Raw genomic sequence first — 23105 nt, 5'->3', positions numbered from 1 at the left:
TTATCTCTCTTTCCAATTAGAAAATATCAAGGCAAGGCTCACAGGGAAAGGAGAGAGAGCTTTATCAACAAGTTACTGGAGAAAATACAAACATACAATAAGATTATTGCCTCAGTTTCTTCCACTCATCATTCATTTTTACTTTAAAAGATTATTATTTTACAGGGCCTTTTTAATATCTCTTTTCTTTAGCAAGCAGTAGTCAACTAAAGTGGCCTCTTAATATTTATAGATCTAATTTTATTCCCTCAGCTCTCCCGGAGAGACACCCCCCCAAGGTCACAATACAGCAACTTGTGGGTTTGCTGAGGAATGAATTAGTAGTTCTCACTCCCATGTAACATATGGTGAGTGAGCTTAGGTCTTTTTCTTCTGTTACTATATGTTCTGATGGCAAAGTAGTTATTTTATCTCAATTTTATAAATAAACTGAGTTAAAAATCATAGTTATATTAAAAAATTAGGAAATTCACGAGCATCTTAGAATATATCCTTCATGAATGTCGATTTGCTTTTCCCCCCTCTGAACCTATGTCTATAAGCATTAAAGAAACAGACCACTCTCCAACTAAACTGGTCTACCTGGTTAACTGCAGTAATGCCATGATTTACACCAAATATTATGCTTCTTAAAGGCAACTATTAATCTATAACTAAATCGTCATAAAGATTGGCCATGGAAAAAATGCAAAAACAATTTTAGACATGCAAGCAGCTGAGTCATTGTGGGTTTTGCTAAAGAAGAGGGAGGCTTCTATATTTAAAAGCAAAGATATGATAATATTGGTTTCTAAAGTGTCCTGCAAGCTTTGGATAATATATGCTATATAATCATCAACTACTTTAGGAAGGAGAAGAAAATTAACAACACAAAACAGCCAGAAACAGCCCTCAGACCCAGTGGGGATAGAGAGGAGTAAATAAACCCAGGGCAAAGAGCAAGAGAGGAAATACTCGGTTCTCTACACGCACACCAACAGCCCAGAGCTGTGCTTGCTGCTGGGTGGAATACACCACCGGCGCGTGGTAAGGCCTCTGGGCTCGCATGACAGTGTGTAATAACGTGCCCAGCGGGCACACTTGAGACCAGATCACGATGAAAATGGAATGCCAGACAGGTAAATACAATTCTTTAGAAAGATTAATCTGGTAGCAGAGGAGAGGACCAGGGAGCTTAAGAGAGGAAGAGACTGAAGGTAGACAAGTCATAAAGCTCTTACAGAAAGTCAAATGTGAAAAAATGAGAGCCTGGACCAGTGGTTGCCATGGAAACAGAGCTATGCTGAACCTGAGAAGCATCAAGAAGGAAAAAATAGCTCTTTGCTATCTTTGTGTAACTTTCCGAGCACACGTCGCTTATTGTGCCCTCCTTTATATAACTCATTGATACAAAACTGCCAGAGGTAATATTCCTTACAAGTCAGGGGAGGGCACAGCACGCAGGAAACCAAACACCCCCGATATATGAACGTAACGGCTCTCTCAGAGCTACTGGCTTTGAAGCACAAAGTATGGTTATAAAATCAATTGGTTTGGTCACTTCCTCTGAGAGTCTAATTATTAATGGAGTTCAAACCACAATACATTAAGCTGAACCAAGCAGCAGCTAATCTGGTAGCCTATTCAACTGCCTAGAAACCCTGTTTAAGAGGATGAGAAAGGAACAGAGAAAAGTAGAGAGCAGCAGTGACTCCTAGCACTCATTATCTGGCACATCCAACTGTCCCCACACCCCCTATGGCATCTGAGAAATGCTGCTCAGCCGGCCCCCTGCCACCCCTGCTGCTGGAGCCTTGGTTAAAGAAGCCTTCACTACCTCTCCAGACTATCTCCTACCAGTCTCCATACTCATTACCAGTCTTCACATTTCAGTCTCTCTCTCACCATCTTAAAACCGTCTTCCCAACACACCGTGCCTGACCACGTTTACTGTGAAGGTACCCTCTGGCCCACAGGTTCAAAGGTTAGCACGCAACCCTAACCACAAGACACCCAATCTAGACCTCTCCTACCTTTCCAATTACATCTGTCACCTTGACACCTCACACGCAATGTTCTCTCGGAGCTTCCCAAGCACGCTGTGTTTTGTGATGCTTCTGTTCATCACATATGCTGTTCTCGTTGCCCAAAATATCACTTCTGTCTTTTCCTGCTAATCTTTCAAGATGCAAATGTCATTATCTCTTTCAAGTGGTCCCTGTCATTACTTTCCTCCTCTGCCTTTGCATCCTGTGCCTTGTTCATGACCATAAAGTAACTCTTCTGCGGCAGCTATCTGTGTCCCTGTCTGTCTCCTCCATCTCTCTGTGAACCCCTTGGATGAGCTACAACATACTCATCTTTGCATCTTCACTACCAACAGTTCCTCGTCACTGTGGTCACAGGTCATTTAAATAAGTATTGAATAAAGAAATAAATGACTGATGTTCAAATGAAGAAATGAGTTATAAGCAGAATTAAAGTATAGGCTTAATTCTTAAAAAGGCATGCATTAAACTAGGGGATGGTAAGTGTGTTTCTCTTTTATGTACCATCTAAATTAGTAAAAATCAAAATGAAAGCAACTACAGCATTTATGGATTTCTAAAAGAGGAGAGGGAAAATACTGACACATAATAAAGCAGTGTCAAAGCCATGAGAAAATAAAGGAAACTCAATGTTATTTAGCACTGTCCTCACCATCTGCTGGTAGCTGCTTCGGAAACAAGTGCATCTGACTTGGGGAGTACGCAGGCTCTCGCCATTAGATAGGCTAGTTCTCTGGTGGCAGATCATTGGACTGACCCACGGACTTTGCAGGATGGACACAAACAGAAGTCCAGAAGTTATTGTTTTAGTTTAGATTTTAATGTGTAAAATATACTGGGGAGGGGAGCGTTAAATACACAATATTTTCCATGGAAACAAAGTATAAGTGTTAACAGAAGAAGTAATGTGTAAGTATTGCAAAATCAAATCATGAAAGTTCTCCAAGATTTCTAAACAATGCCAACATACACCTGAACTAATAGCAACATAAAATACACCTTTAAGAAAACATCTGATTGACAAGTTTATTTACCCAAGAGGGCAGACACTCAGAATTTACTCTAACAGGATTAAAGTCAAACTCAAGAAAATGACACGGAAATCACTGTGGTAAGTAGAAGACACTCTGTCCGTCTTCCCTACAAACTATTATATTTAGAGAAGGTAAAAACTACAAGTAAGTGGGTAAGATGTTTGAAATGGAAGTAGCCAGGCTAGATAAACAAATTAATCAAAGAACTAAGTTCCAATTTCCATTTCTCTTACATTTCCATACACAGTTGACTCTTGCACATCATGGGTTTGAACTACACAGGTCCACTTATTTGTGGATTTTTTTCAATTAATATTGTAAACGTATTTTCTCTTCCTTATGACTTTCTTAATAATTTTTTCTCTAGCTTACTGCACTGTAAGAATATTGTATATAATACATATAACATAAAAAATATGTGTTAATTTACTGTTTATGTTATCAGTAAGACTTCCAGTCAACAATAAGCTATTAGTAATGAAGTTTTGGGGGACTCAAAAGTTATATGCAGATTTTTGACAGATTTTAAAGTTGGACTTGAAAAATGTGTAGATTTAGAAAGGCTGAAAGGCAATTTCGTGTGGTGTGTGGCCAATCTTAGGCCACTTCCAATTTAGCTGTTGTACAGATATGTGAGGTTAGAACCATCCATGCAAAGAGGGGGTAGGGGGTTTTCAGGACGAGGCTAAGGTACCTGAACTCAATTTTCAATCTTTAGAAGTCAGTTAATTTCTAATAAATACAAGAAAAATAGAAATGAAACAGTGTCTGAGGCTGTATTTAACACTGATAATTTTAACTGAGGGAAATTTTTACCAGGGCATGATAATTTAAATTTAAAATATCTAAATTTGGGAAACATGGCACTTTTATATTCAAATGAAAGGGGTTTCTGCATACATAATCTATGTGAAAAGATCTGCATTTACTAGATGAGCAATTAATACATATTAATCAAAAGTGATTTCTTTTTCCCTAATACAAAACTTGAAAACAAAGCAGAGATCTTTAGGGGAAAAATCAAAACTACCTTAAATACTGCTTTAGATGAGATGCAATCTATTTAAATACAACTAGGAAAGGATGGGGCCAATCCTTTGGTCCTCCGCTGCTCTGTGCATCAGTCCGGGAGCTGGGGATGCCTACTCAACAGGCCAAAGTGCACTTGCCACTCTGGAGCATACAAAGTAAGCTTCAGACTGTTTTTAAGAAATAAACAGTCTGATTGAAGAATGCAGGACATACACATATGAAACATTTTAGTAAAATAAAAAGACAGTATAGCATGTTAGCATCAAAGTCAGTAATACACTCTGTAATTGCAGGAGGCACTCATTTCAGGAGGAAAGAGTCAGGAACCATCCTTGAAGGGAGGTAGGGTTTAAGCCAGAGCATAGGAAGGCTCTGTGTAAAGAGAAAAATGGGACCTGTGACATAAAGACGCTTTCAGGATACAGTGCTAGAGTCTAACTCGAAGACTTCTTACTGGAGAATGAAAAGATGAATAAAGTGTACTAATCAAGAACATGATGTATAGGCGTGCAGATCAGTCTTTGTAAATGGCGCCCCCGGAAGGTGCGCTGTACGTAAGATGCCTTATCCACACACGAATGATGATAATGAAAAAGAAATATCAAAGGCCGCTGAAGAGTTTCTATAGGGTGGCCGAAGATACAAAATTGGAACTTAAGCTAGGACAAAACTTAGGAATTTTCTCCTTTGGAAAGTGAATTTCTGCAATGCAAAAATGCAGAAGGCCCAACGACTTATCTATTGCTAAAAGCTGAGGAGGAAGAGGAACCCACCAGAGATGGGCACCGAAGTAAGGGACCGGAGGAGCACGGGACTATGAAAGAACAGAACAGTCCCGCATCAGCAGAATGCCCTTTTCCCCGGACCAGCTGAACTGGAGAGGTATGATTAAGTGGGAGGTAAGCCGTGAAAACTTCTGTTCTTAAATTCAATCTTATGCTGTTCTTCTCAGCAGCTTCTCTGCCTTAAGACACAGATTAACTGACACTTTGTTCAGTTGTTGGAATAAAGTTGTAATTACTATATTAATGGCATTGCTAATTATGACATCTGGCCTATTTTGACCAGTTGGTTTTTTCTCTTCGCTATGGATTAAAATTTGCTTTGACCACATAGCTGAAGATGATTCTATGACATTATAAGCAATTTTTCACATCCATGGGTGATTTTGCCCACCAGGGCACATATAATAATGTCTGGAGACACTTTTGTTTGTCTCAACTAGTGAAGTGTTACTGGCAGCTAGCAGGCAGAAGTCAGGAATACAGCTAAACACCCTACACCACACAGGACAGCCACCTACAACAAAGATTTAGCTGGCCCAAAGTGTCAATAGTACTGAGTTAGGAAAACCCTGCTGTAGAACAATTGGGCGAAAGAAACTTGGGTCCCTAAAACATCTCATGGAACTGAATTGCACATAGGCCTGAAATACAGGCCTATCTCTATAGCCTGTCACATAAAAAAGAAAAAAAACATACACCTTCTTTCTTATTTAAGCCACTGTATTTCAGGTTGATGTGACAGTTTAGCCTATTCTCTAATACAGAAATTGGTACCCAGAAATGAGGTGCTGCCAAAATTAAAACTTAAAATAAGTTTCTTGGCTTTGTGGTTGAGTAAAAAACAAAGCAAGAAAACAAATACTGCAGGCTGGAAAACTGGTGATCCCTTTTATGCCATGTCATAATATTGGTAAAACTCTTGCCTGTGGTAACTTCAAAAGTAGACCCTGTATGTGACTGTGATCCCTGTTGTTCTAAAGAAAATGGTCTATAACCTAAACTGAGCAAGAACAGTGATTTGAGGCCTCAGGGTTGAAAAATCTACCTTATCTCCCAAACAGAAGGATATATAGCTTATAGATTTTTTCACAAGTATCTCTAAGACATCTCAGCCAAAATAGAGTTAGCCAAAGGCAAAGGTCAAACTAAGAGTGTCACCTTCCCACCCAAGCTGTGGTTGGCCTCAGAGTAACCACCATTAAAATGGGGGTTGAAAAGAATGGGCCACTGAAAACAGACAAATAGAACAAGAAGACTTAAGAGCTACATTTAGAAGAAATCTTTGGATCTGTTTACTCATAATGAACTAACTGCAAGCAAAAAACCAAAAGCCTACAAAAATACGGAGGGAATTAATTGCCCCCCAAAATCAAAAGGCTTGCCTAAAAAAGAACTGATATTTGTTTGATCACTAAAACAACTCTCAGGCTTTCAACTCTCCACAAGTAGGAAGCAGCTTTGAAAATCATACAGCTTCCAAGGAGGGTGTATGCTCTAGCACTAACTTTAGATGTTACTATGAAGGACAATGGATAACAGTGTAGCGTCTAAAGCTTAGAACCAAGGGGCAGCCAGATGCACTAACCAAAAAGCCACCTCTACTGCTAGAGCAGGACTCTCGTGAACTCCCATGGGCCGCTGACGATGGTGTCTCCCATTCCTCCCTTTTCCAAATGAGAGCTGTTATTCCATTTATACATTTCCCTACCACTTCTGTACAACAGATCAACGGATGTGAGATGAGCAGATACCTTGCCACTGGACTGTTGAGGAACGGTCCCAGACCCGAGACACAGGACTGTGCATCATCCAGAGGCCCTTGACTTCGAGCACATGAAGTAACTGAATGAAGCCTTTGAATGTCTCCCTTGGCAAGGAGGAAGGGCTAATGTGCGGGAATAAAGGTGATCACAGATACGAATGGGGAGAGGGCAAACTATGATGACTGCCAGTTGTTCTCTGAAAAAATCGCCCCCTTCTTTCACAGACATAATGACTTTAACAGGGCACTGTATTTCCTAGCTCTCTTACAGGTAAGTGTGGTCATGGACATTTTTCACAATGGAATGTGAGCAAAAGTAATGTATTCAACTTCCTCACTATTTGTTTAAGAGGAAATTGCTTGCCTTCCACTTTTGCTTAAAATTTCCCTCTTCCTCTGAATTAGAACTTAGATGTGGCACTAATCTAGTTTTAACCATGTACATGAGGATAATATCCTAGGAGATGGTGAAGCAAAAACACATATGGAACCGAAGTCCCTGAGTGATCTCATGGAGTTGAGCTGCCTGCCTTTTGGGGCCAGCCTTCCTCTTTGTGGACTGGTATGTGTGAGAGAAATAAACTATCTTACTTAAACCACTTTATTTTTTATGGTTTCCCTTTCATGAGATGTTTCTCTTTTTAAATAGCAGCTTAGCCTATACCCTAATTAATCAAGGCTATATATGTTACAAATAAAAGATTTTGTTCTAAATTCATTTGACTTTGCCCAAACCAAATCTCCTTAGTCAAGGGAAAGAAACAAAGGAGAAAAAAAAGAGCAAGACTATAAGGTTTGGGGTTATTGTACTTCCAAAAAAAGGAGCATATTTCAACCTTTTCTCTACCTGCATAAAACAAGTATCAAATAAAATTTTATATGCTTCGGTTGAATTTCTTCTGACTGGTTATACTATTGTGATAATATCAATAGATTCCACAGTGAGTCACTAACCCTGTCAGCACTTTAATGAACAGAATTAGTCTATTTCATGCTGAAAAGCAATATTGGCAACTCTTGCAGATAAAAAGGGTCATAAAAACTTATTGGGCAGTGACATCTTCTGTCAAAAGTCTCCTGATAACATCGCCCTATGCTCAGCTCACACACAGTGATTGGCCAGAGTGAAATAAAGTTTGAATAGGGCATTAAACAGGATTCAGGGATGACTTCATACATCTTAAAGGCTGTGAAAGAAGAGATGGATAGCAGAACTCAAGAATCAAATATTTTTCTAACCAGACAAGAGCAGAGGATATTTAAATTTCATGATCATTCTTGATGGTGAACTTGTTGTCATTAGCCTAAATTCAATTATTTTTCACATAACAGTGGCTCCTAGTTGCTCTGGCTCTGCTTCTGTCTTATTCAGCTAGTAATGTTTTAAAATCGGGACGACTATCTTTAAATGTGTGGTTGACGGGGTTCAGAACACACTACCCCAAAATATGGCACCTGGGCATATTGAATATTTTAAGCTGAGGGAGAAAACGATAGAAGCAGGAAGGTTTCTCTGCCTCTGCCCTGCGCTTCTCCCCTGAAGCAGGTCATAAGACCCTCTTGTGAGAGGCGCCCCCCCTGCACCTGAAGGAAACATCTCCAAGACGGGGATGTTGGGAAGGATTCCAACAACAGGCCTTGCAAAGCTTTCCCCGCTTTATTACATTTAGCTCACATCCCCTTGGTCCTATCACATTTCTGCACGACTGTCCACTTTTCATCAAACCTAACATCAAAACACTCAAGTTTAATCAGTTCTTCAGGTCTTCATTTCCTTTTGAAGGCTCCAGTGTCACGTAAAATATATTAAATAAATTTGTATGCTTTTCGCCTGCTTAATCTGTCTTTGTCACTTTAATTTTAGATCTAGCCAGGAATCCTAAGAGGGTTAAAGAAAACGTTTTCCTCCTCTACACAGTTTTCCAAAAACTTGGATAAAAAACTTCCTTTTCATTCATAGTATGATGTCAACATGGATTTGTGAAATGGATGCTGATCTGACTACAATTGAAGGGTCTCCTGCTATATACTGTCTGAAAAAGCATGGGATTTTGAGTGAGAGCTACTGGAATTGAGTTTCAAGCGGGAATACTCATCTCTTCTTCACAGGGTGACTGTAAGGTTTCACACACACACACACACACACACACACACACACACCCTAATTTAATGGTTAAGGACATGGGTTCTAGAGTAAGACAGGCCCCATTCTGAGCCTGCTGTGACACAACTCTGCATGCTCCCACACCTGGCCCGGGCCTGTCAGTGGCAGGTGCTCACTGAATGTCTGCTGGGTACATGAACTAAGCACCCATCACAGGCTTCACCAAAGGGAGGCAGGAACGTTGTAATCAAGGACAAAGGTGAGAAATTAGCCTTGGAATGAAAGCAGAACATACCTTCATTAAAGACAGGAGCAGAGCAGAGGAGAGCAAAGATGGAGAGGGATTTTTAAGAAAAAAAGAGAAGAAATACTTGAATGAGTCTGTGCTACTTCGCTTTCTCACAAAAATGGGACAAGGACAATGGATTTCATTGTTTTCATCTCTGGCAAGTGATCTCATAGAGCTGAGCGAACATTACATTCAGATTAATTACTGACAACTTGGAACATGGCATGTCTAGTCAACTATTCTCTCTCTCTGGCATTTTCTATTGTCTCATGAGAAATAAATAATGAGAAATCCCTTCAACAAATACAAGGCGTTCCATAATACATGCACGGTACTATGATGATATGCTTCTTTTTCTGATGCTGATCCTTAATCCATAGAATGCATTGTTTCTGGAACTTTAAAACTTTAAAATTCTTTGAGTATCTTGCACTAGTTAGAAGTCCACATTTGTGTTTGTTGTTTTAGCATTTACTAGATAGTATCCTAAAACTGAACCCATCATCAAACTGAAGATACACTAGAGAAAAGTTAAAAACAAGCTAAACGTTAAATGATGTTGGAATGGGAAACCAGTATAAAGGAATACCAGTGTGAGCGACCTGGAAGTGCTGGACTAGTAGCTTCTGTTTCCAAAGGAGTAGTGTTTTGCTGCCACCAAGAGGACAACAGGCATTCCTTCATGGAAGGTAGAAAACTAATGGAATGTGCAAAACTCACAGCAAATCCAGAAGTCTATATAAAGAACCCTTACAATTCAATAAAAACCCCAGATAACCCATAAAAACTGGGCAAAAGATCTGAATAGCCATTTCTCAAAAAAGGACATAAAAATGGCTAAAAGCACATGAAAAGATGCTCACCATCATTAGCCATGAGGGAAATGCAAATCAAACCACAATGAGATTCTGCTTGAGGCCCACTAGAGCGGCTATAATCTAAAAGGTTATAGCAAGTATTAGCAAGGATGCAGAGAAATCAGAACCCTCCTTGTTTCCATTGCCTATTTATCCTGTTGGTTTGGGAGAGATTCCTGCCCTCAGGTTTCAGAGATGGTAGATTATTATGACTTGATTGAGAGAGTGCAGTGAGAGGGAGTAAATGGGGAGATGAGGAGAGGGAAAAGCTTGGCCAGACCATGTAAACCTTGTGGGCTTCCTTAGACAGTCCCGAGGGCAGTGGGAGGCCACTGAAGGATTTAAGCAAGGGGTCAGTTACTTCTCTGACCCACCCGCTATGGCCCTTCTCTCACTCCTTGCCCCAGCGGCACTCCCAGCACAAAGCCTCTGCAGGGCTTCCCACCTACTTGGAAAGCTCCCGTGCACACCTTCATTGCTCATGCCCTCACCGCCTCGAGTCTGTCCAAGCCCCGCCTGCTTGGCGGGACCTGACTCCCTATTTAACAGGGCAAAACCGACCACAGCACCCTTTAGCCTGCTGTACTTTCCCTTTTTACCACCGCACTACTGCTTCATATGCACTGTTTACATACCTGTATGTTTCTTGGTTATTAACCGTCTACTGCTAGGCTTCATGGAGATAAGTACTTTTGTTACTTTAGCTCATCTAGTCAAGCACACAGAATAGTGTCTGTCTCCAAATAGGTGTTCAGTGAATATTTGTTGAATAGTAAAAACGAAACTTGTTTTTAATCTTGGACTGGACAATGGTCATGAGTAGATGGAGAAGGAACAGCCACCCCCTTCTCTTAGCTCCTCTGCTAACGCCCGAAGCCAAGCCACCAACTTCCCTTCCCCATCGTGCTCAGACACAGGCCTTCGTCGTCCTTTTTAAGCATAGAAAACCCTCCTTAAGGCCTTTACACTTGTTTCTTCTGCAGGGAAGGCTCATTCTCCAGATTCTGGCAGAGCTGGCTATTTCTTTTCATTCAGTTTTTCAGCTCAAATATCACCCCTTAGAGCACTTTTATTGACAAGCTAATCCAAAGAAGGGGACTCTTCCCCCCTGCACCAACGTTACCCTCCTTGAAAACCTAAACAAACATAATGCTAAAGTCATTACATTTGTTCAATTACTATCTTTCATCAGAACACAAGTTCCAGGAATGTGGGGTCTGTCCTTATCAATACTTTATCTCTCATGCCTATAAAAGTGCCTACCATTTGGTAGGTGTTCAATATTTGTTACTGAAAGTCCAGGTCAGAGAGTTCAGAGCCTAAGTTACCCAAGTGAGAAGATTCTGTAAGTTCTCAAGAAGAGAATCCACTTAGATGTCAGAGACTAAGAAAAGAGGAGAGGTAAGGGTAGCTTCCAGGTTTCTACTCTGCGCTGCTGGGCAGTGAGTGCCTTTACTGAGGGCAAGGTTACGGAGGAGGGGAGGGACAGGTCCGGGAGGGCACATGCGTTCGGTTTTGACTTTTGGATTTGAAGTGCCTCTAAAATATCCAAGTAGACATGTTAAGTCCATTGCCAAATATTTGAGTCTAGGCTACATATGAAGTTAAGAGTGAACATTTATAGATAAAACTGGGGGAATGAACAAGGTCAGCAGGAGAGATGCGTCGAGTGAGCTCCTCGAGGCTGGAGCTCTGTGGAACTCAAGTTCATGACTAGGGAGAAAAAGGAGTGAGAATGGTAAATGGAAAGAAGGACAGAGGAAGATAAAAGCTGCAAGACAGCCCGGCTGGGCGTGGCTCAGCAGTTGAGCATAGACCTAGGATCCAGGCCATCAGGGTTCGATTCCCGGTCAGGGCACATGCCCGGTTGCGGGCTTGATCAATGACTCTCTCATCATTGATCTTTCTCTCTCTCTCTCCCCCTCTCCTTTCCTCTCTCTGAAATCAATAAAGATATATTTTTTTAAAAAAGCTGCAAGAGAATGATAAGGAAAAACACCATAGTGGAGAGGGTTGAAAAGCCAAAAATATCAAAGATACACTTTAGAATTTTCATATAATATACAAAGCCCCTTTAAGCTGAGGCTCATTCATCAAAAATTTAGCCAGGTCAACTGTCTTCCCTAATAAAACTAGATGTTCTCAAATAAAAGAACATAATATTGAACTCTTTTAAACCATCTAAAGAGTTTTGTTTGTTTACAATGAAACAAATTATTATCATAATTACTTTTTAAGCTGTTTTATTTTACAACTTGCTTTTAGTGTCCATAAAAGTACATATTTAAAAATTCTGTTCTTTCAAGAGTTTGGGGAAAATGAGCTCTCATGTTGCTAGTAGAAAGCAATTTTGCAAAATGCATCAATAATTAAAATGTGATTACAACTTGACCCAGCAATTACATTCCTAGAAATTTATCCAAAAGATATTATTAGATAAATAAGCATGCAGTTTGTTTAAATGGGAAAATCAGGAAACACCTTAAATGCCCATAAAAATTAAATATGAAATTGGTTAATTATGGTACATTCAATAATGACAATTAACATTTACTAGGCAATACAATTTTCTAGGCACTATGTTAGAAACTTTCATGCATCATCTTATTTAATTCTTACCATAATCCCATAAATTAGTTTCTATTATTATCTCAAAACTCAGGGTCTGAGCACTTAATTTGTCCAAGGTTCCTGGAGCTGAAATTAGAACCAAACCTTAGTGCAGTGGCTGCAATGTTAACCACCAAGCTTTATTGGGGAAAAGGTGAATCTGCATCTTTTAATAAACGCAATCATCGCCTTCAATAACAGAATGTCATATATGACTGAAGGACAACACCCAACTGGGTTATTTTCACCAACTCTGCAGCAAATGTCTTGCTGTTACCACACTGCTAAAGCTGCATTGATATGTTGATATAAAATCCAACAAGGCAATTATAACTGAATTCTAAAGTGTCTTATAAATTTCTAGCTATCAGAGAAAGAACTGCAAATTGAAATGTAGCAGTCTCTTTTCTAGTCAGTATATTACAGAAGCTTTCTAATAATTCAATGATATGTTTAGGTACCTCCAGGGATGTTATTATGGTAAAAAGTATTTTAAGAAAAAATCTGGCATCATTTTGACAGAAACAGGTTTTAACTTTTTCTTTTATATCATCTAGCTCGTATGAATAAAAATCTTTTTTTAAGTTGTTGGAATGAGTGCTATGATAGCAAGATTAAATAGATTATAAGGAAGACAAACAACGAAAGAGGATGGGAGGAGGGGAGAGGATCAGAGTTCCTCCAAGAAATCTCTTGTATGTTTAAGAAGCTAGAATGAGTCAGAGGCTATAAATTAAATTATGCCCAGTTCCAAGGGCAGAGAGGTGCGAGTTTGGTAAGTTAAAAATAAAAACTGACTTACCTTTAGAAGAGCCAAGGCTACATGAAAGATTATGTTCAACCCCTGAAATTTAAAAAAAAGAGAGTCAAAATCAACATTGCCACATCTACCACAATTTTATTAAGTATTTTCCCAAGACTTCCCCACATTATTTTCATATACAATAATAATTAAACAAATCATGAGATTTTTTTAAAAGGTATTTTCTTTCTCTGAGAAGCTTAGTGCAAATTTTAGGTGCTACTTAATGTTCACATAATATTATTGTTTTTACAATAAATCATTTTCTTTCCATCTATTTCTGGATTATGTGTATGGCCTAAGGCTTGTGAAAGTCAGAGTCTAAAATTATTCACTGAAATTCCTGGTCTGTACATCTGGGTGATGTGGTCAAACTATCAGTGGCAGACAAAACAGAACAAAACACAACAAATAGTGTTGCTGGTAACTGGAAAAGACTGCATGTGGGCAGTTGTAAGCATCACTGTATTTACATTACTGTTCTTACTGTTTTGTTGTTTAGTTCTTGGTTTCGAGTAGTCTTTGTATAACTAGACATGGTAATTAGGGCCTATCTGCTAGACTTGCTTTTCTTTTTTCTTTCTTTTCCTCCTCAAAACCAGAATGGTATTTCTTTAGGAATAAACAAATCAAATAGCTTCTTAAGAAGCCATACCAGAGCTGAACTGGTAACTCTGAGTTCACAATTCTTTCTGAAAAGATGTTGAGATGTTAAATTCAAGAGAGAGGAAATTTGAAATGCTCAAGATGACAGAATCAGAAATAAGGTTGCCACAGAATATGCTGTTTCCTCGCCATGCAAGTCATCATACATCAGAAGAAAGATCGTTCAAGTAGGAGGTGACTGAGTTGACATCTCCCATAGCCCAGGGTCTATTTGACGTGCCCTTTCATCTTGGTCACAAATGTAACCTGTCTGCCTTTAGGACATGGAGCTGTATCAGGTGTATTATGCAAATAACTTCTAATAAACCATCCTTTTCCTGTCTACAAAATCAGAAGTGAGGATTAGACTAGGTACTTAGAATGCCTTGCTATTATAATTTGCTAATGAAATCTTTCATACTCAGCCATCAAAAATATGATGTCATGATGGAAGGGAAAAATGATAAACACAAAATATTTGGTTGGAGGTTTGGGGTTTACTAAATTAATTCTTTAAGAAACCAAAAGCAGTAGGAAGTAAGTATAATCAGGCCAGGAGACAAAAACAGATTGACGTAGTTCATCACTACCCAAGCAATGACCTTAGACTGGTTTTGATCACTATTTACCAATTAGGAAAAGGAAAGAATACTACTGGAGATCAAAAACTTGGGTTACGATTAAGCAGATTCTGCTTTCCTAAAGTTGCACCCTCACCCACCAACTGCTGCCCACTGAGGCCAAAACTTGCAGACCAAGAGAAGAAAGGCCTGCTTTGCCCCACACTCCTCCATCCCATATCACAACTGCTGGGCAGCGGTGCATCCTCACAACCTGCGTGCTTATCACCTGCCATCAGGACCAAATCCACCTGGCTCTGTTCTTGTTTTCCTAGTCACTGCTCAAAATGTAAGCTTGTCTTGTCTCCGGTGCTCCACCCTCCTGATGCTCTGGTCCTTTCTCCCAAGCTTTCTCCCGTCTTCCTCTCCTTCCTGATCCCTTCAGTGTACTCTTTGGAAATGCTACTCCACGTTAAACCAACTCTTCCATATTCTCAACCTCCCTCCCACTGCATTCTCAACACCCCCCTTTGCATTCACAGGAATAGTGAAATCTCACTGATTCTCATAACAACATGTAGTAGAATTCATATTTTTCACAATATGAACTTGACTAGCCTAAGGGTATAGATATGTTCAGCAGCAGGCTAGGATCACCCCATAAGCCTCTAACATCTAGTAACAGTATTTTCACCACACAGGGCTGGTGGAGCACACACAGCAAGTGCTTACTTGATAACTGAATGACTGAACTATACTAGCTATCCCAAACTTTCTGGTATTTGTTTCTTTCCTGAGGGACCCAGCTAACCCAATTACAGAATCACCTTTCCTTCAATTACCTCAAAGTGAAAGTACTGGACAACGAAGCTCTGAAAAACACAAACAAGAACTTAGAAATTAAGAAAAAAATTAAAGATCTCTAAAGAGCTAAAATAGCTGTCACTAGCACCAAGAGAAAAATGTATTCCAATTAGTTTGATTATATGATTTTATAGTTTATAGATATCAGAAGTAGCAAACTAAAACCAAAGTGTGTGCTAGATGGGATTAGGACAGAAGCCTGTAAGGACAGTTGTCAGAATTAAAATATTAGAACCTATAGAAATAGAAGATATACTTTTTAAAAACTATAAAATTTATAGCGACCTTGGCCTACTTAGTGGAGCCCATAGCCCTTCAATAGCTAACATCAGTTCATCATGATAATCCAGCAGCACTAATTAATGTTTACATTATGTTCAAAATACTGTGCGTAGGAAGAGAACACAGTATGTGTTTTAAATTAAAAGTAGATAATTTTTTTAAAGTTTGGAAAGCTAAAGAAATGACTTGCAGTTACCAGAAAATAATATATCAATGTAAACTCTTTAAACAAGGTCAGAATAGTCAGGTATTACTGCATCTGCTTGCATGAAGCTCTAGACATTATCCATAAAAAAAAAAAAAAAAAAAGTAAGGACTTCACAGCCTTAAACTAAAGTAGAACAGTGTGGCCAGACTATGCAAAGATTCTTCCAGACCTCTGAGTTATTGAAAAACAGGAAAAACTTGCTAATCTACCAAGATCTTCACTTCACTACAAAATGAATCCTGATTTTTTAAGAGGAGGGTAACAAAGGCAACCTCAGTAGGATATTTTTAAATATCTATTTTCTCTTTTAAATAAGACATTCACCCGGCCAGTGTGGCCCAATGGTTGAGCATCAACTCATGAACCAGATGGTCACGGTTCCATGCCTGGTTAGGGCGCACAAGTGGATTGTGGGCTGGATCCCCAGTAGGGGGTGTGCAGGAGGCAGCCAATCAATGATTCTCTCTCATCATTAATGTTTCTCCCTCTCTTTCCCTCTCGTCCTCTCTATGAAATCAATAAAAACATATTTTAAAAAATAAGACATTCACACTTAGGAATATAATTAGAGGTATCATTAAATTGCAGAAACCGTCCATGGGCCAGCATTTGGACAGTTTAAAAGCTACAAATCGGCTAGGTTTATGATGATGATGTCAGTGCAAGCTGTGGTCCCAGCACCCCACCCAACAATCAAGTGAACTAAGTGAACCATTGTTCACTCCTCCAACACCAGGAACTGAATCTAAATCCCCCATTGTCACTTCATTGTCCACCTACTCCTACATGATTCAACGTCTGCCTAACTGAGATGACATTTATTTTTTGAAATATATTTTTAAAAGAAAAAGATGTTATACATTTTCCATATGCCTCCCCTTTTCAGGAATATGTAACCTGCATCAATCTGTTTGCTACTGAGAGGGAAATAAAGCTTCCTAATAAGACTCAAAAGGTAAAAGATTTGGAGAGCTGTTAAGAGCAAAAACAACAAGTAAGCATGTTGTTATGGTTATTTGTTGTTTATAGTACGAGTCTACCTCCAAGAGCAAGAAAATAAATAACCAGCATCCACTGAATATTATGTGCCAAGATCTGAATTAATTATATTGAAAACATGTCCTTAATTTAATCCCATGACAACCCTAAATTCCATTTTACACACAGGGAGTTAAGACTTAGAGAAGTCAAAGTCAATTTCTCAAGGTCACACAGCTAGTAAGTAGATTTTAACCTAAGCAGTGCAACTCTACTGTCATACTTTTAACCACTAAGTTAGAGAAGATGGCTCACGGATAAGTGAATGAATAAATAAATCCCTTAGTTGGGTATTATTTAATGTGTCCTATAATTCCTAAAGGATTAAAGTGATTCCTTCCATTTCTAGGCAAGTAAATTTTGAGATCAAAGAGTGGAAAGGCAACAAATAGGTGACTTCTACCAAAGCCAAATTTTATTATTTGTCTCCATATAAAAAAAAAATCACAAAAGTAGCTGGCCACTTAAAGGATGTGAGGCAATAACCCAGCTTGTGGTGGAAAGGGTCCCTACCTTTCTCCAGTGACAACAGATTGAGATCAGATTGGGAAGCTGCTCTCAAAATTCAGTCACAGCCTGGAAAAATGTTCACTTAAAGAACACCTACGAGTAATTGCCCCAAATGAAATAATTGCTCTAAAGTGCAGATCACCGTGTACCTGGGAGGCCAACAACTGAGCACCCACAATCCTGCACAAAGGAAGGCTGAGCGCACAGCACACACTGAAACAGACAGTGTACACTGGGGCTCTGATGAGCAAGCAATCGTGGGCTCAGGGAGCTGACAGATTGCGTGCGAAGCTGTCAAAGCCAACACTGACAGCACCGAGAACAAATGTTGAAAAGGTGGTGTCAAAAGTGCCAAGTGTGCCTCAGCACCTGGGTCCTCAGGGATCAAAAAAGAGAAATCAGCAGTATATGAAGACGGAAGTCCTAACAACAAGGCCCGGAGAAATTATCAAAGCAGAAGTGGCCAAGGTAATCGGAGCATACGCACAGACAAACACGGCTAAAGCCAGAGGAGATGTGCGCTGCCCTTTCTGACCCAGCCAACACGGGACATTCCACTCCAGGAAAGGGAATGACTAAACGAGACCGCATATAAAAAGCATATTAATGTACTGAGCACGTACTAAGTATTTGATAAATGCTAGCAATTATTATTAGGTTCACATATTTATTGCCAACTAGATCTTGTATTTTATATATTTTTTTCACTTAATTCTCTCAACAACCTTATAGCATATGTGTCACCGCTACCACTTTAGGGATAAAGAAACAAAGGCTCAGAGTCATCAGACTGTTAATAAACGGTAAAGCCAGGATTAGAACTTACTTCTGTCAGATAAAAAAAAGAAACCCATGCTTTTCCCATCTAATTCCATCTCTACTGCAAATTCAGCATTGGTTAGATATCTGTGATGAAATAAAGAAGGTCACAATTCTTTGACACTTGTCCCATTGAGGGGTGGGATCTCTGTCCCCTTTTCTGGAATCTGGGCATTGTATGCTACCTCTCTGACCAATAGAATGTGGTGAAAGTGAAGCTCTGCCAATGCTCTGGGCTCAGGCCATCGCAACTGACAACTTCCACGCCCCAGCTCTTGGAGCACTCACTCTTCCAAGCCAGTCACCATGTAAGAAGTGTATTACAGTTAGACTCCCATGCTCTAAGAAGTCAAACAAAGGCTACAGGCCTGCAGGATGAAATGCTGTCCATAAGAGAGGCCAAGGGTCCACCCAGATGCAAGACCTGTGAGTGTAAAGTCATCCTGAAAGGGACCCCTCCAGCCCCAGGCGCCCTGGCTGAAGCCACATGAATCAGAGATGAACCACACAGCTGAATCCTTCCCAAATTCATGACTTAGGAAACTGTGAACAAAATACATGGCTGCTTGTAATTTTTGAAAGCCTTTCATTTTGAAATGATTTCAGATTTAGGTAAAAATTGCCAAAAATACAATCAAGAGTTTCTGCATATCCTTCACCTGGCTTCATCGAATGTTAATGTCTTACATAACCACAGAGTAACGATCCAAACTAAGAAAGTAGTATTTAAATTTTGTCAGATGTCCCACTCATGTCCCTTTTCTGGCCCAGAACCCAATCCTGGGTCATACATTGAATTTAGTTGTCATGTCTGCTTGGCCTTCTTTCATCTGGGACAGTTTTCAATCTTTGTGTTTCATGAACTTGATACTTTTGAAAAGAGTACTAGGCAGTTATTTTATAGAATGTCCCTCAATTTGATTTGCCTGATGTTTCCTTATGATTAAATTTAGATGATGTGTTCTTGGCACAAATACCACAGAAGCAATGCTGTGTCCATGCATCTTATCAGAAGTCTACACCATATCAGTGTGTCTCATTCCAAAATCATTGTTTCAAAGCCACTCAGGGCTGGTGTGGAGTGTTATCAGGTAAGCAGAACAGAATCCCTTTGTCTTCTCTTTGATAAATTTCTTACTTCTATGATCTGTAAAGTAATGTGTTCCTCCACAGAAAGAAGAAAGTAACAGAATTACCATGCAAATATAAAGAAATACTGGCTGCACTTAAATATAGGTCCTATGGCAAGAATATGGTACCATGTTAGCCAAAAGGTATTTTACTTTATTCTGCTTCTCATATTGTAAGTAAACTCTTTAAAAGTTCAATCTTTTATAAGGGAGTTTGATGGAGTAACCAGTAAAATGATAGGTTTTGGATTCTGGGTTTTGTTTCTGGATGACCACTAGAGGTCAGGCTTGTGGCACTGAAAACGAAACAGCAGCCTGTGTACAAATCTGTTTCAAGTCTTGGTATAAAAAACCCTCATGGTTAAGTCCTTGTGTCTACCACTCATTCATTAATAGAATATAAACTATGATGAAGTCTGGATGATTCCCACCTTTCCTTTCCCCAGTTTTGTGATATATTTTCCATTTTTATTATAGATTCCTTTGTTAGTTTTTTCCTGAGTGGTGAAGGCGAGAATGAGGAAGGGTGAGAAATTAACCTAACGTATGAATGCCTGTTTAATCATGGGTAATTTTTTTTTTACCTTTGCTTGACTTGCATTTGTTTTTATAAATGAAGTACTGAAGAGACATATATCTACAAAGTCCGCATCCTTAATTATGAGTGACCCTGGGAAGAATTCTTAGCGTTTAGTGACCTCTGAATTAAATAAACCTTTCAGATACAAGGTAGGTAAAATAAAAGAAATAAATCAAGTTAGAGGTTTTGACAGGTATTCTGAGGACCGCTTAGCATAGGCAAACATTTGTATGTTTACAAGGATGGATAAGTCATCCCTACAACAACAGACTCCCAGACGAGGACAGGACATGAAAACACAAACAGGTATCACCGCCTGGATGACAAGTGCAGGTGTGACCTGGAAGGCACTGTGTAGTTCCTGTCAGTAGCCTACTGGCAGTGAACAGTGGGACTCACCCTTCTGTTCTCCAGTCTCCAAGTCATGATGATCTGGATCATACTGTCTCAGCTGCAGTCATCACTCAGCCATCCCAGGCTGCACAGGTGTTTTGATGCCCTTCATCGTGACAAAGAACTTCCACCAATTCCTATCTCCTGCTAGTTTTCATTAACCCAGTTCACCCAGAGGCCAGAAAGCAAACGGGCTCTGTTTTTAGGAGTGACACTGGAGAGGGAGGCAGGGGCTCCACCGCTTGCTGGTTCTCCTTGACCCTTGCAGCTGTCCAGACCTTGGTCCATGTTACTATCAGTTCTAGAGATAGTTGGGCAACATAAAGGATTTTCATTTCCCTTAAAGTCTGAGCTCCTTCCTACCTTTATCTCTCTTTGGAGAGCCAACAGAGTGTAGGGGGTTATGAGATGTACTCTGGAAGCAGCCTTCCCAGGTTTCGATGGACCTTTCACCTCCACCTGTCTGACTTAGAGCAGGCATTTAAACTCTCTCTGCCTCAGTTTCCTCATAGATAGCCCCCACTTCACAGAGTGGTTGTGAGGATTAAATAAGTTACTATGTGTAAAACACTTAGAACAGTGCCTGACACACAGTTAAGCAGTATATGTCTGAACACATTATTGTACTAAAGTCCTCAAAACTGAACTTGCCAGGATTTTATAAGAACTTTCAGTTATTTAAGATCTCAAGGAATTTGCTACATATTTTGATAGCAACTGACCAATACATTTCTTGTATAACTTCTTGAAAAACATTCTCTCCTTTCTCCCAATCAATTTGATCAGATCAAAGACTCAGCCTTAAAAGGATGAGAGTAGGTCACAAGGAAATGGAAGCAGCTAGTAATTCAGGAGAAACAGATCAAAGGATTAATGAACCTTAACGAATAGAGAGGAGAGGTGCTCACAGGTTTTGCCTCTAGAAAATGATAGAAGCTTACTAATTATGTCTTTGGCATTTATTCCTTAATTGCTAGTTGAAGTTTTAAAAATTTATTTCAATAAGACAGAGCTTAGAAGCACTGAAAATGCAGGCAGCTTGCCCTAAACAGGCTGCTCTCGTGCCTCTGACATAACAGACTGCAAGATCGCTGAGCTGGACAGGATCTCTGGAGGTGCATCCACTCAGGCCTTGAGATGTCAAATCCCAAACACAGGAAACGGTGACAATAACCAGAGAATGCGAGGAAGACAACCGGGAAGCCGAATATCCGTCCTGTTGCAGCGTTCACCGGCTGCACCCTGTGGCTCTGCCTCTCATCCACTGCTTTCCTTTTGCTGCGGTTCACATTCACTGCCTTTTGTTCTGTCCTCAAAGGAAGTGGAGAACACCTGAGCACAATTTTCCCGTCACTGAAGATGCTTTTGAAGGTACACTTTTCGAGGCTAAATATTCTCAATTCTTTTAATCTGTCCTCATCTGTACTAATTGCAAATTCTTTTGTTGTTTGCCTATGAACTCTCAAGGCCTTCACAAATCTCCTAATAAAAAATAAAACTAGATAGTACGCTGTAGCACAGGTCCAAATAGTACAGGCTACTACTGAAGAATTACCTACTATACTAGGAGTATTAAATTTAAGCTCTACTACTAAACTGTCTACTTCTACTTCTTCTTTGAGCTTGAGGTCAGCTATGGGTCTTACAACCTTTTCCTGCCAGACTTACACAAGTGATCTTCACTTATTTATTTATTTATCCTCACCTGAGGATATTTTTCCCATTGCTTTTTCAGAGAGAGTGGAAGGGAGAGAGAGAGAGAGAGAGAGAAACATCGATGTGAGAGAGACACATTGATTGGTTGCCTCCTGCACGTGCCCCAGCCAGGGCTGGGGATCAGCCTGCAACTGATCAGAATCGAACCCGGGACCCTTCAGGCTACAGGCCAACGCTCTAACCACTGAGCCAAACCAGCCAGGGCAAGTCCTCTTCTTTTAAATAAGGGCTACTGACTTAAACTACCCATAGAGTGCTTTCCAAGTCTAATGTTAATCCATTATTCTTTATGATCTAAATATTTAGAACAAACTGAATGGATTTATAGAGACATGCTGCCTTTAAGTTCTAGTTCCCCAGAAGACACACCAAGGAAGGCATCAACATCACTAGGAGAGGTTGGAAACCAAGACTCATTCAAGGACTCTACGTATAGAATCTAGCTGTGTTGAGACAGGAGGGATTTCCAGGCACCCTGAAAACTTCAATGGAGGTTGAGTTTATGAATAAAAGTAAAGGCGGACAGCCATGAGTGGTATGGAAAAGGAATCTCAAGTTGAAGATCTAGGGTATAAAGCACCTGGACTATCCTTTTTAACAGACAAAAAAGAGATCCCATAAACACAATTTCTATGCAAGTTACAGAAGGAAAGTGAAAGGTTAAAAGACAAAAAAAAAAAAAGTAAAGTGATGTAAAAGGTTATACATTACTGACGTTTCCTATTTGTAAGTCTAAATTCCACTAACTCTCTTCAAAACAGAAAACTTGTGGGGGTGAAAACAGATGTTTTCAGAAGGTAAAAATCAAAAAACCAGCAACAACTCATCAAAAATTTTTCCTGCAGTGTATTCCTCTTTCTCAACTTTTAAACTGTGTATGTAGTGCTTGGCAAAAGGGCAATGATTTCCACTGTTCCAGACAGGTATTTTACCTGGATAAAATACAGCAATAATACTTCATAAGGACTTAACTTACAGTTACCTTTGACTTTCAATTGCCAAGTTCATTTTAGGACCAAACAATAAATAAAGGAAAAATGAAAATTCATTTAACAAAA

The 23105-nt window shown here is 39.6% G+C and overlaps 1 protein-coding gene across 2 annotated transcripts in view; it reads right to left on the bottom strand.

Annotated features, from left to right (window-relative positions):
* RABGAP1L (RAB GTPase activating protein 1 like) overlaps positions 1 to 23105 on the bottom strand; it is a gene marked incomplete at its 5' end in the record, with an annotated part of 365222 nt that overhangs the window by 97193 nt on the left and 244924 nt on the right. For both annotated transcript variants that reach the window (XM_081121358.1, XM_081121362.1), the window contains one exon: positions 13303 to 13344. In XM_081121358.1, coding sequence (XP_080977484.1) covers positions 13303 to 13344 — 42 coding nt within the window. The remainder of the gene's footprint in view (positions 1 to 13302; positions 13345 to 23105) is intronic.

This window comes from Miniopterus schreibersii, assembly GCF_964146895.1.
Source record: "Miniopterus schreibersii genome assembly, chromosome: 19".
NCBI classification, from domain to species: Eukaryota; Metazoa; Chordata; class Mammalia; order Chiroptera; family Miniopteridae; genus Miniopterus; species Miniopterus schreibersii.
This window is presented reverse-complemented; position numbering and strand designations above follow the sequence as displayed.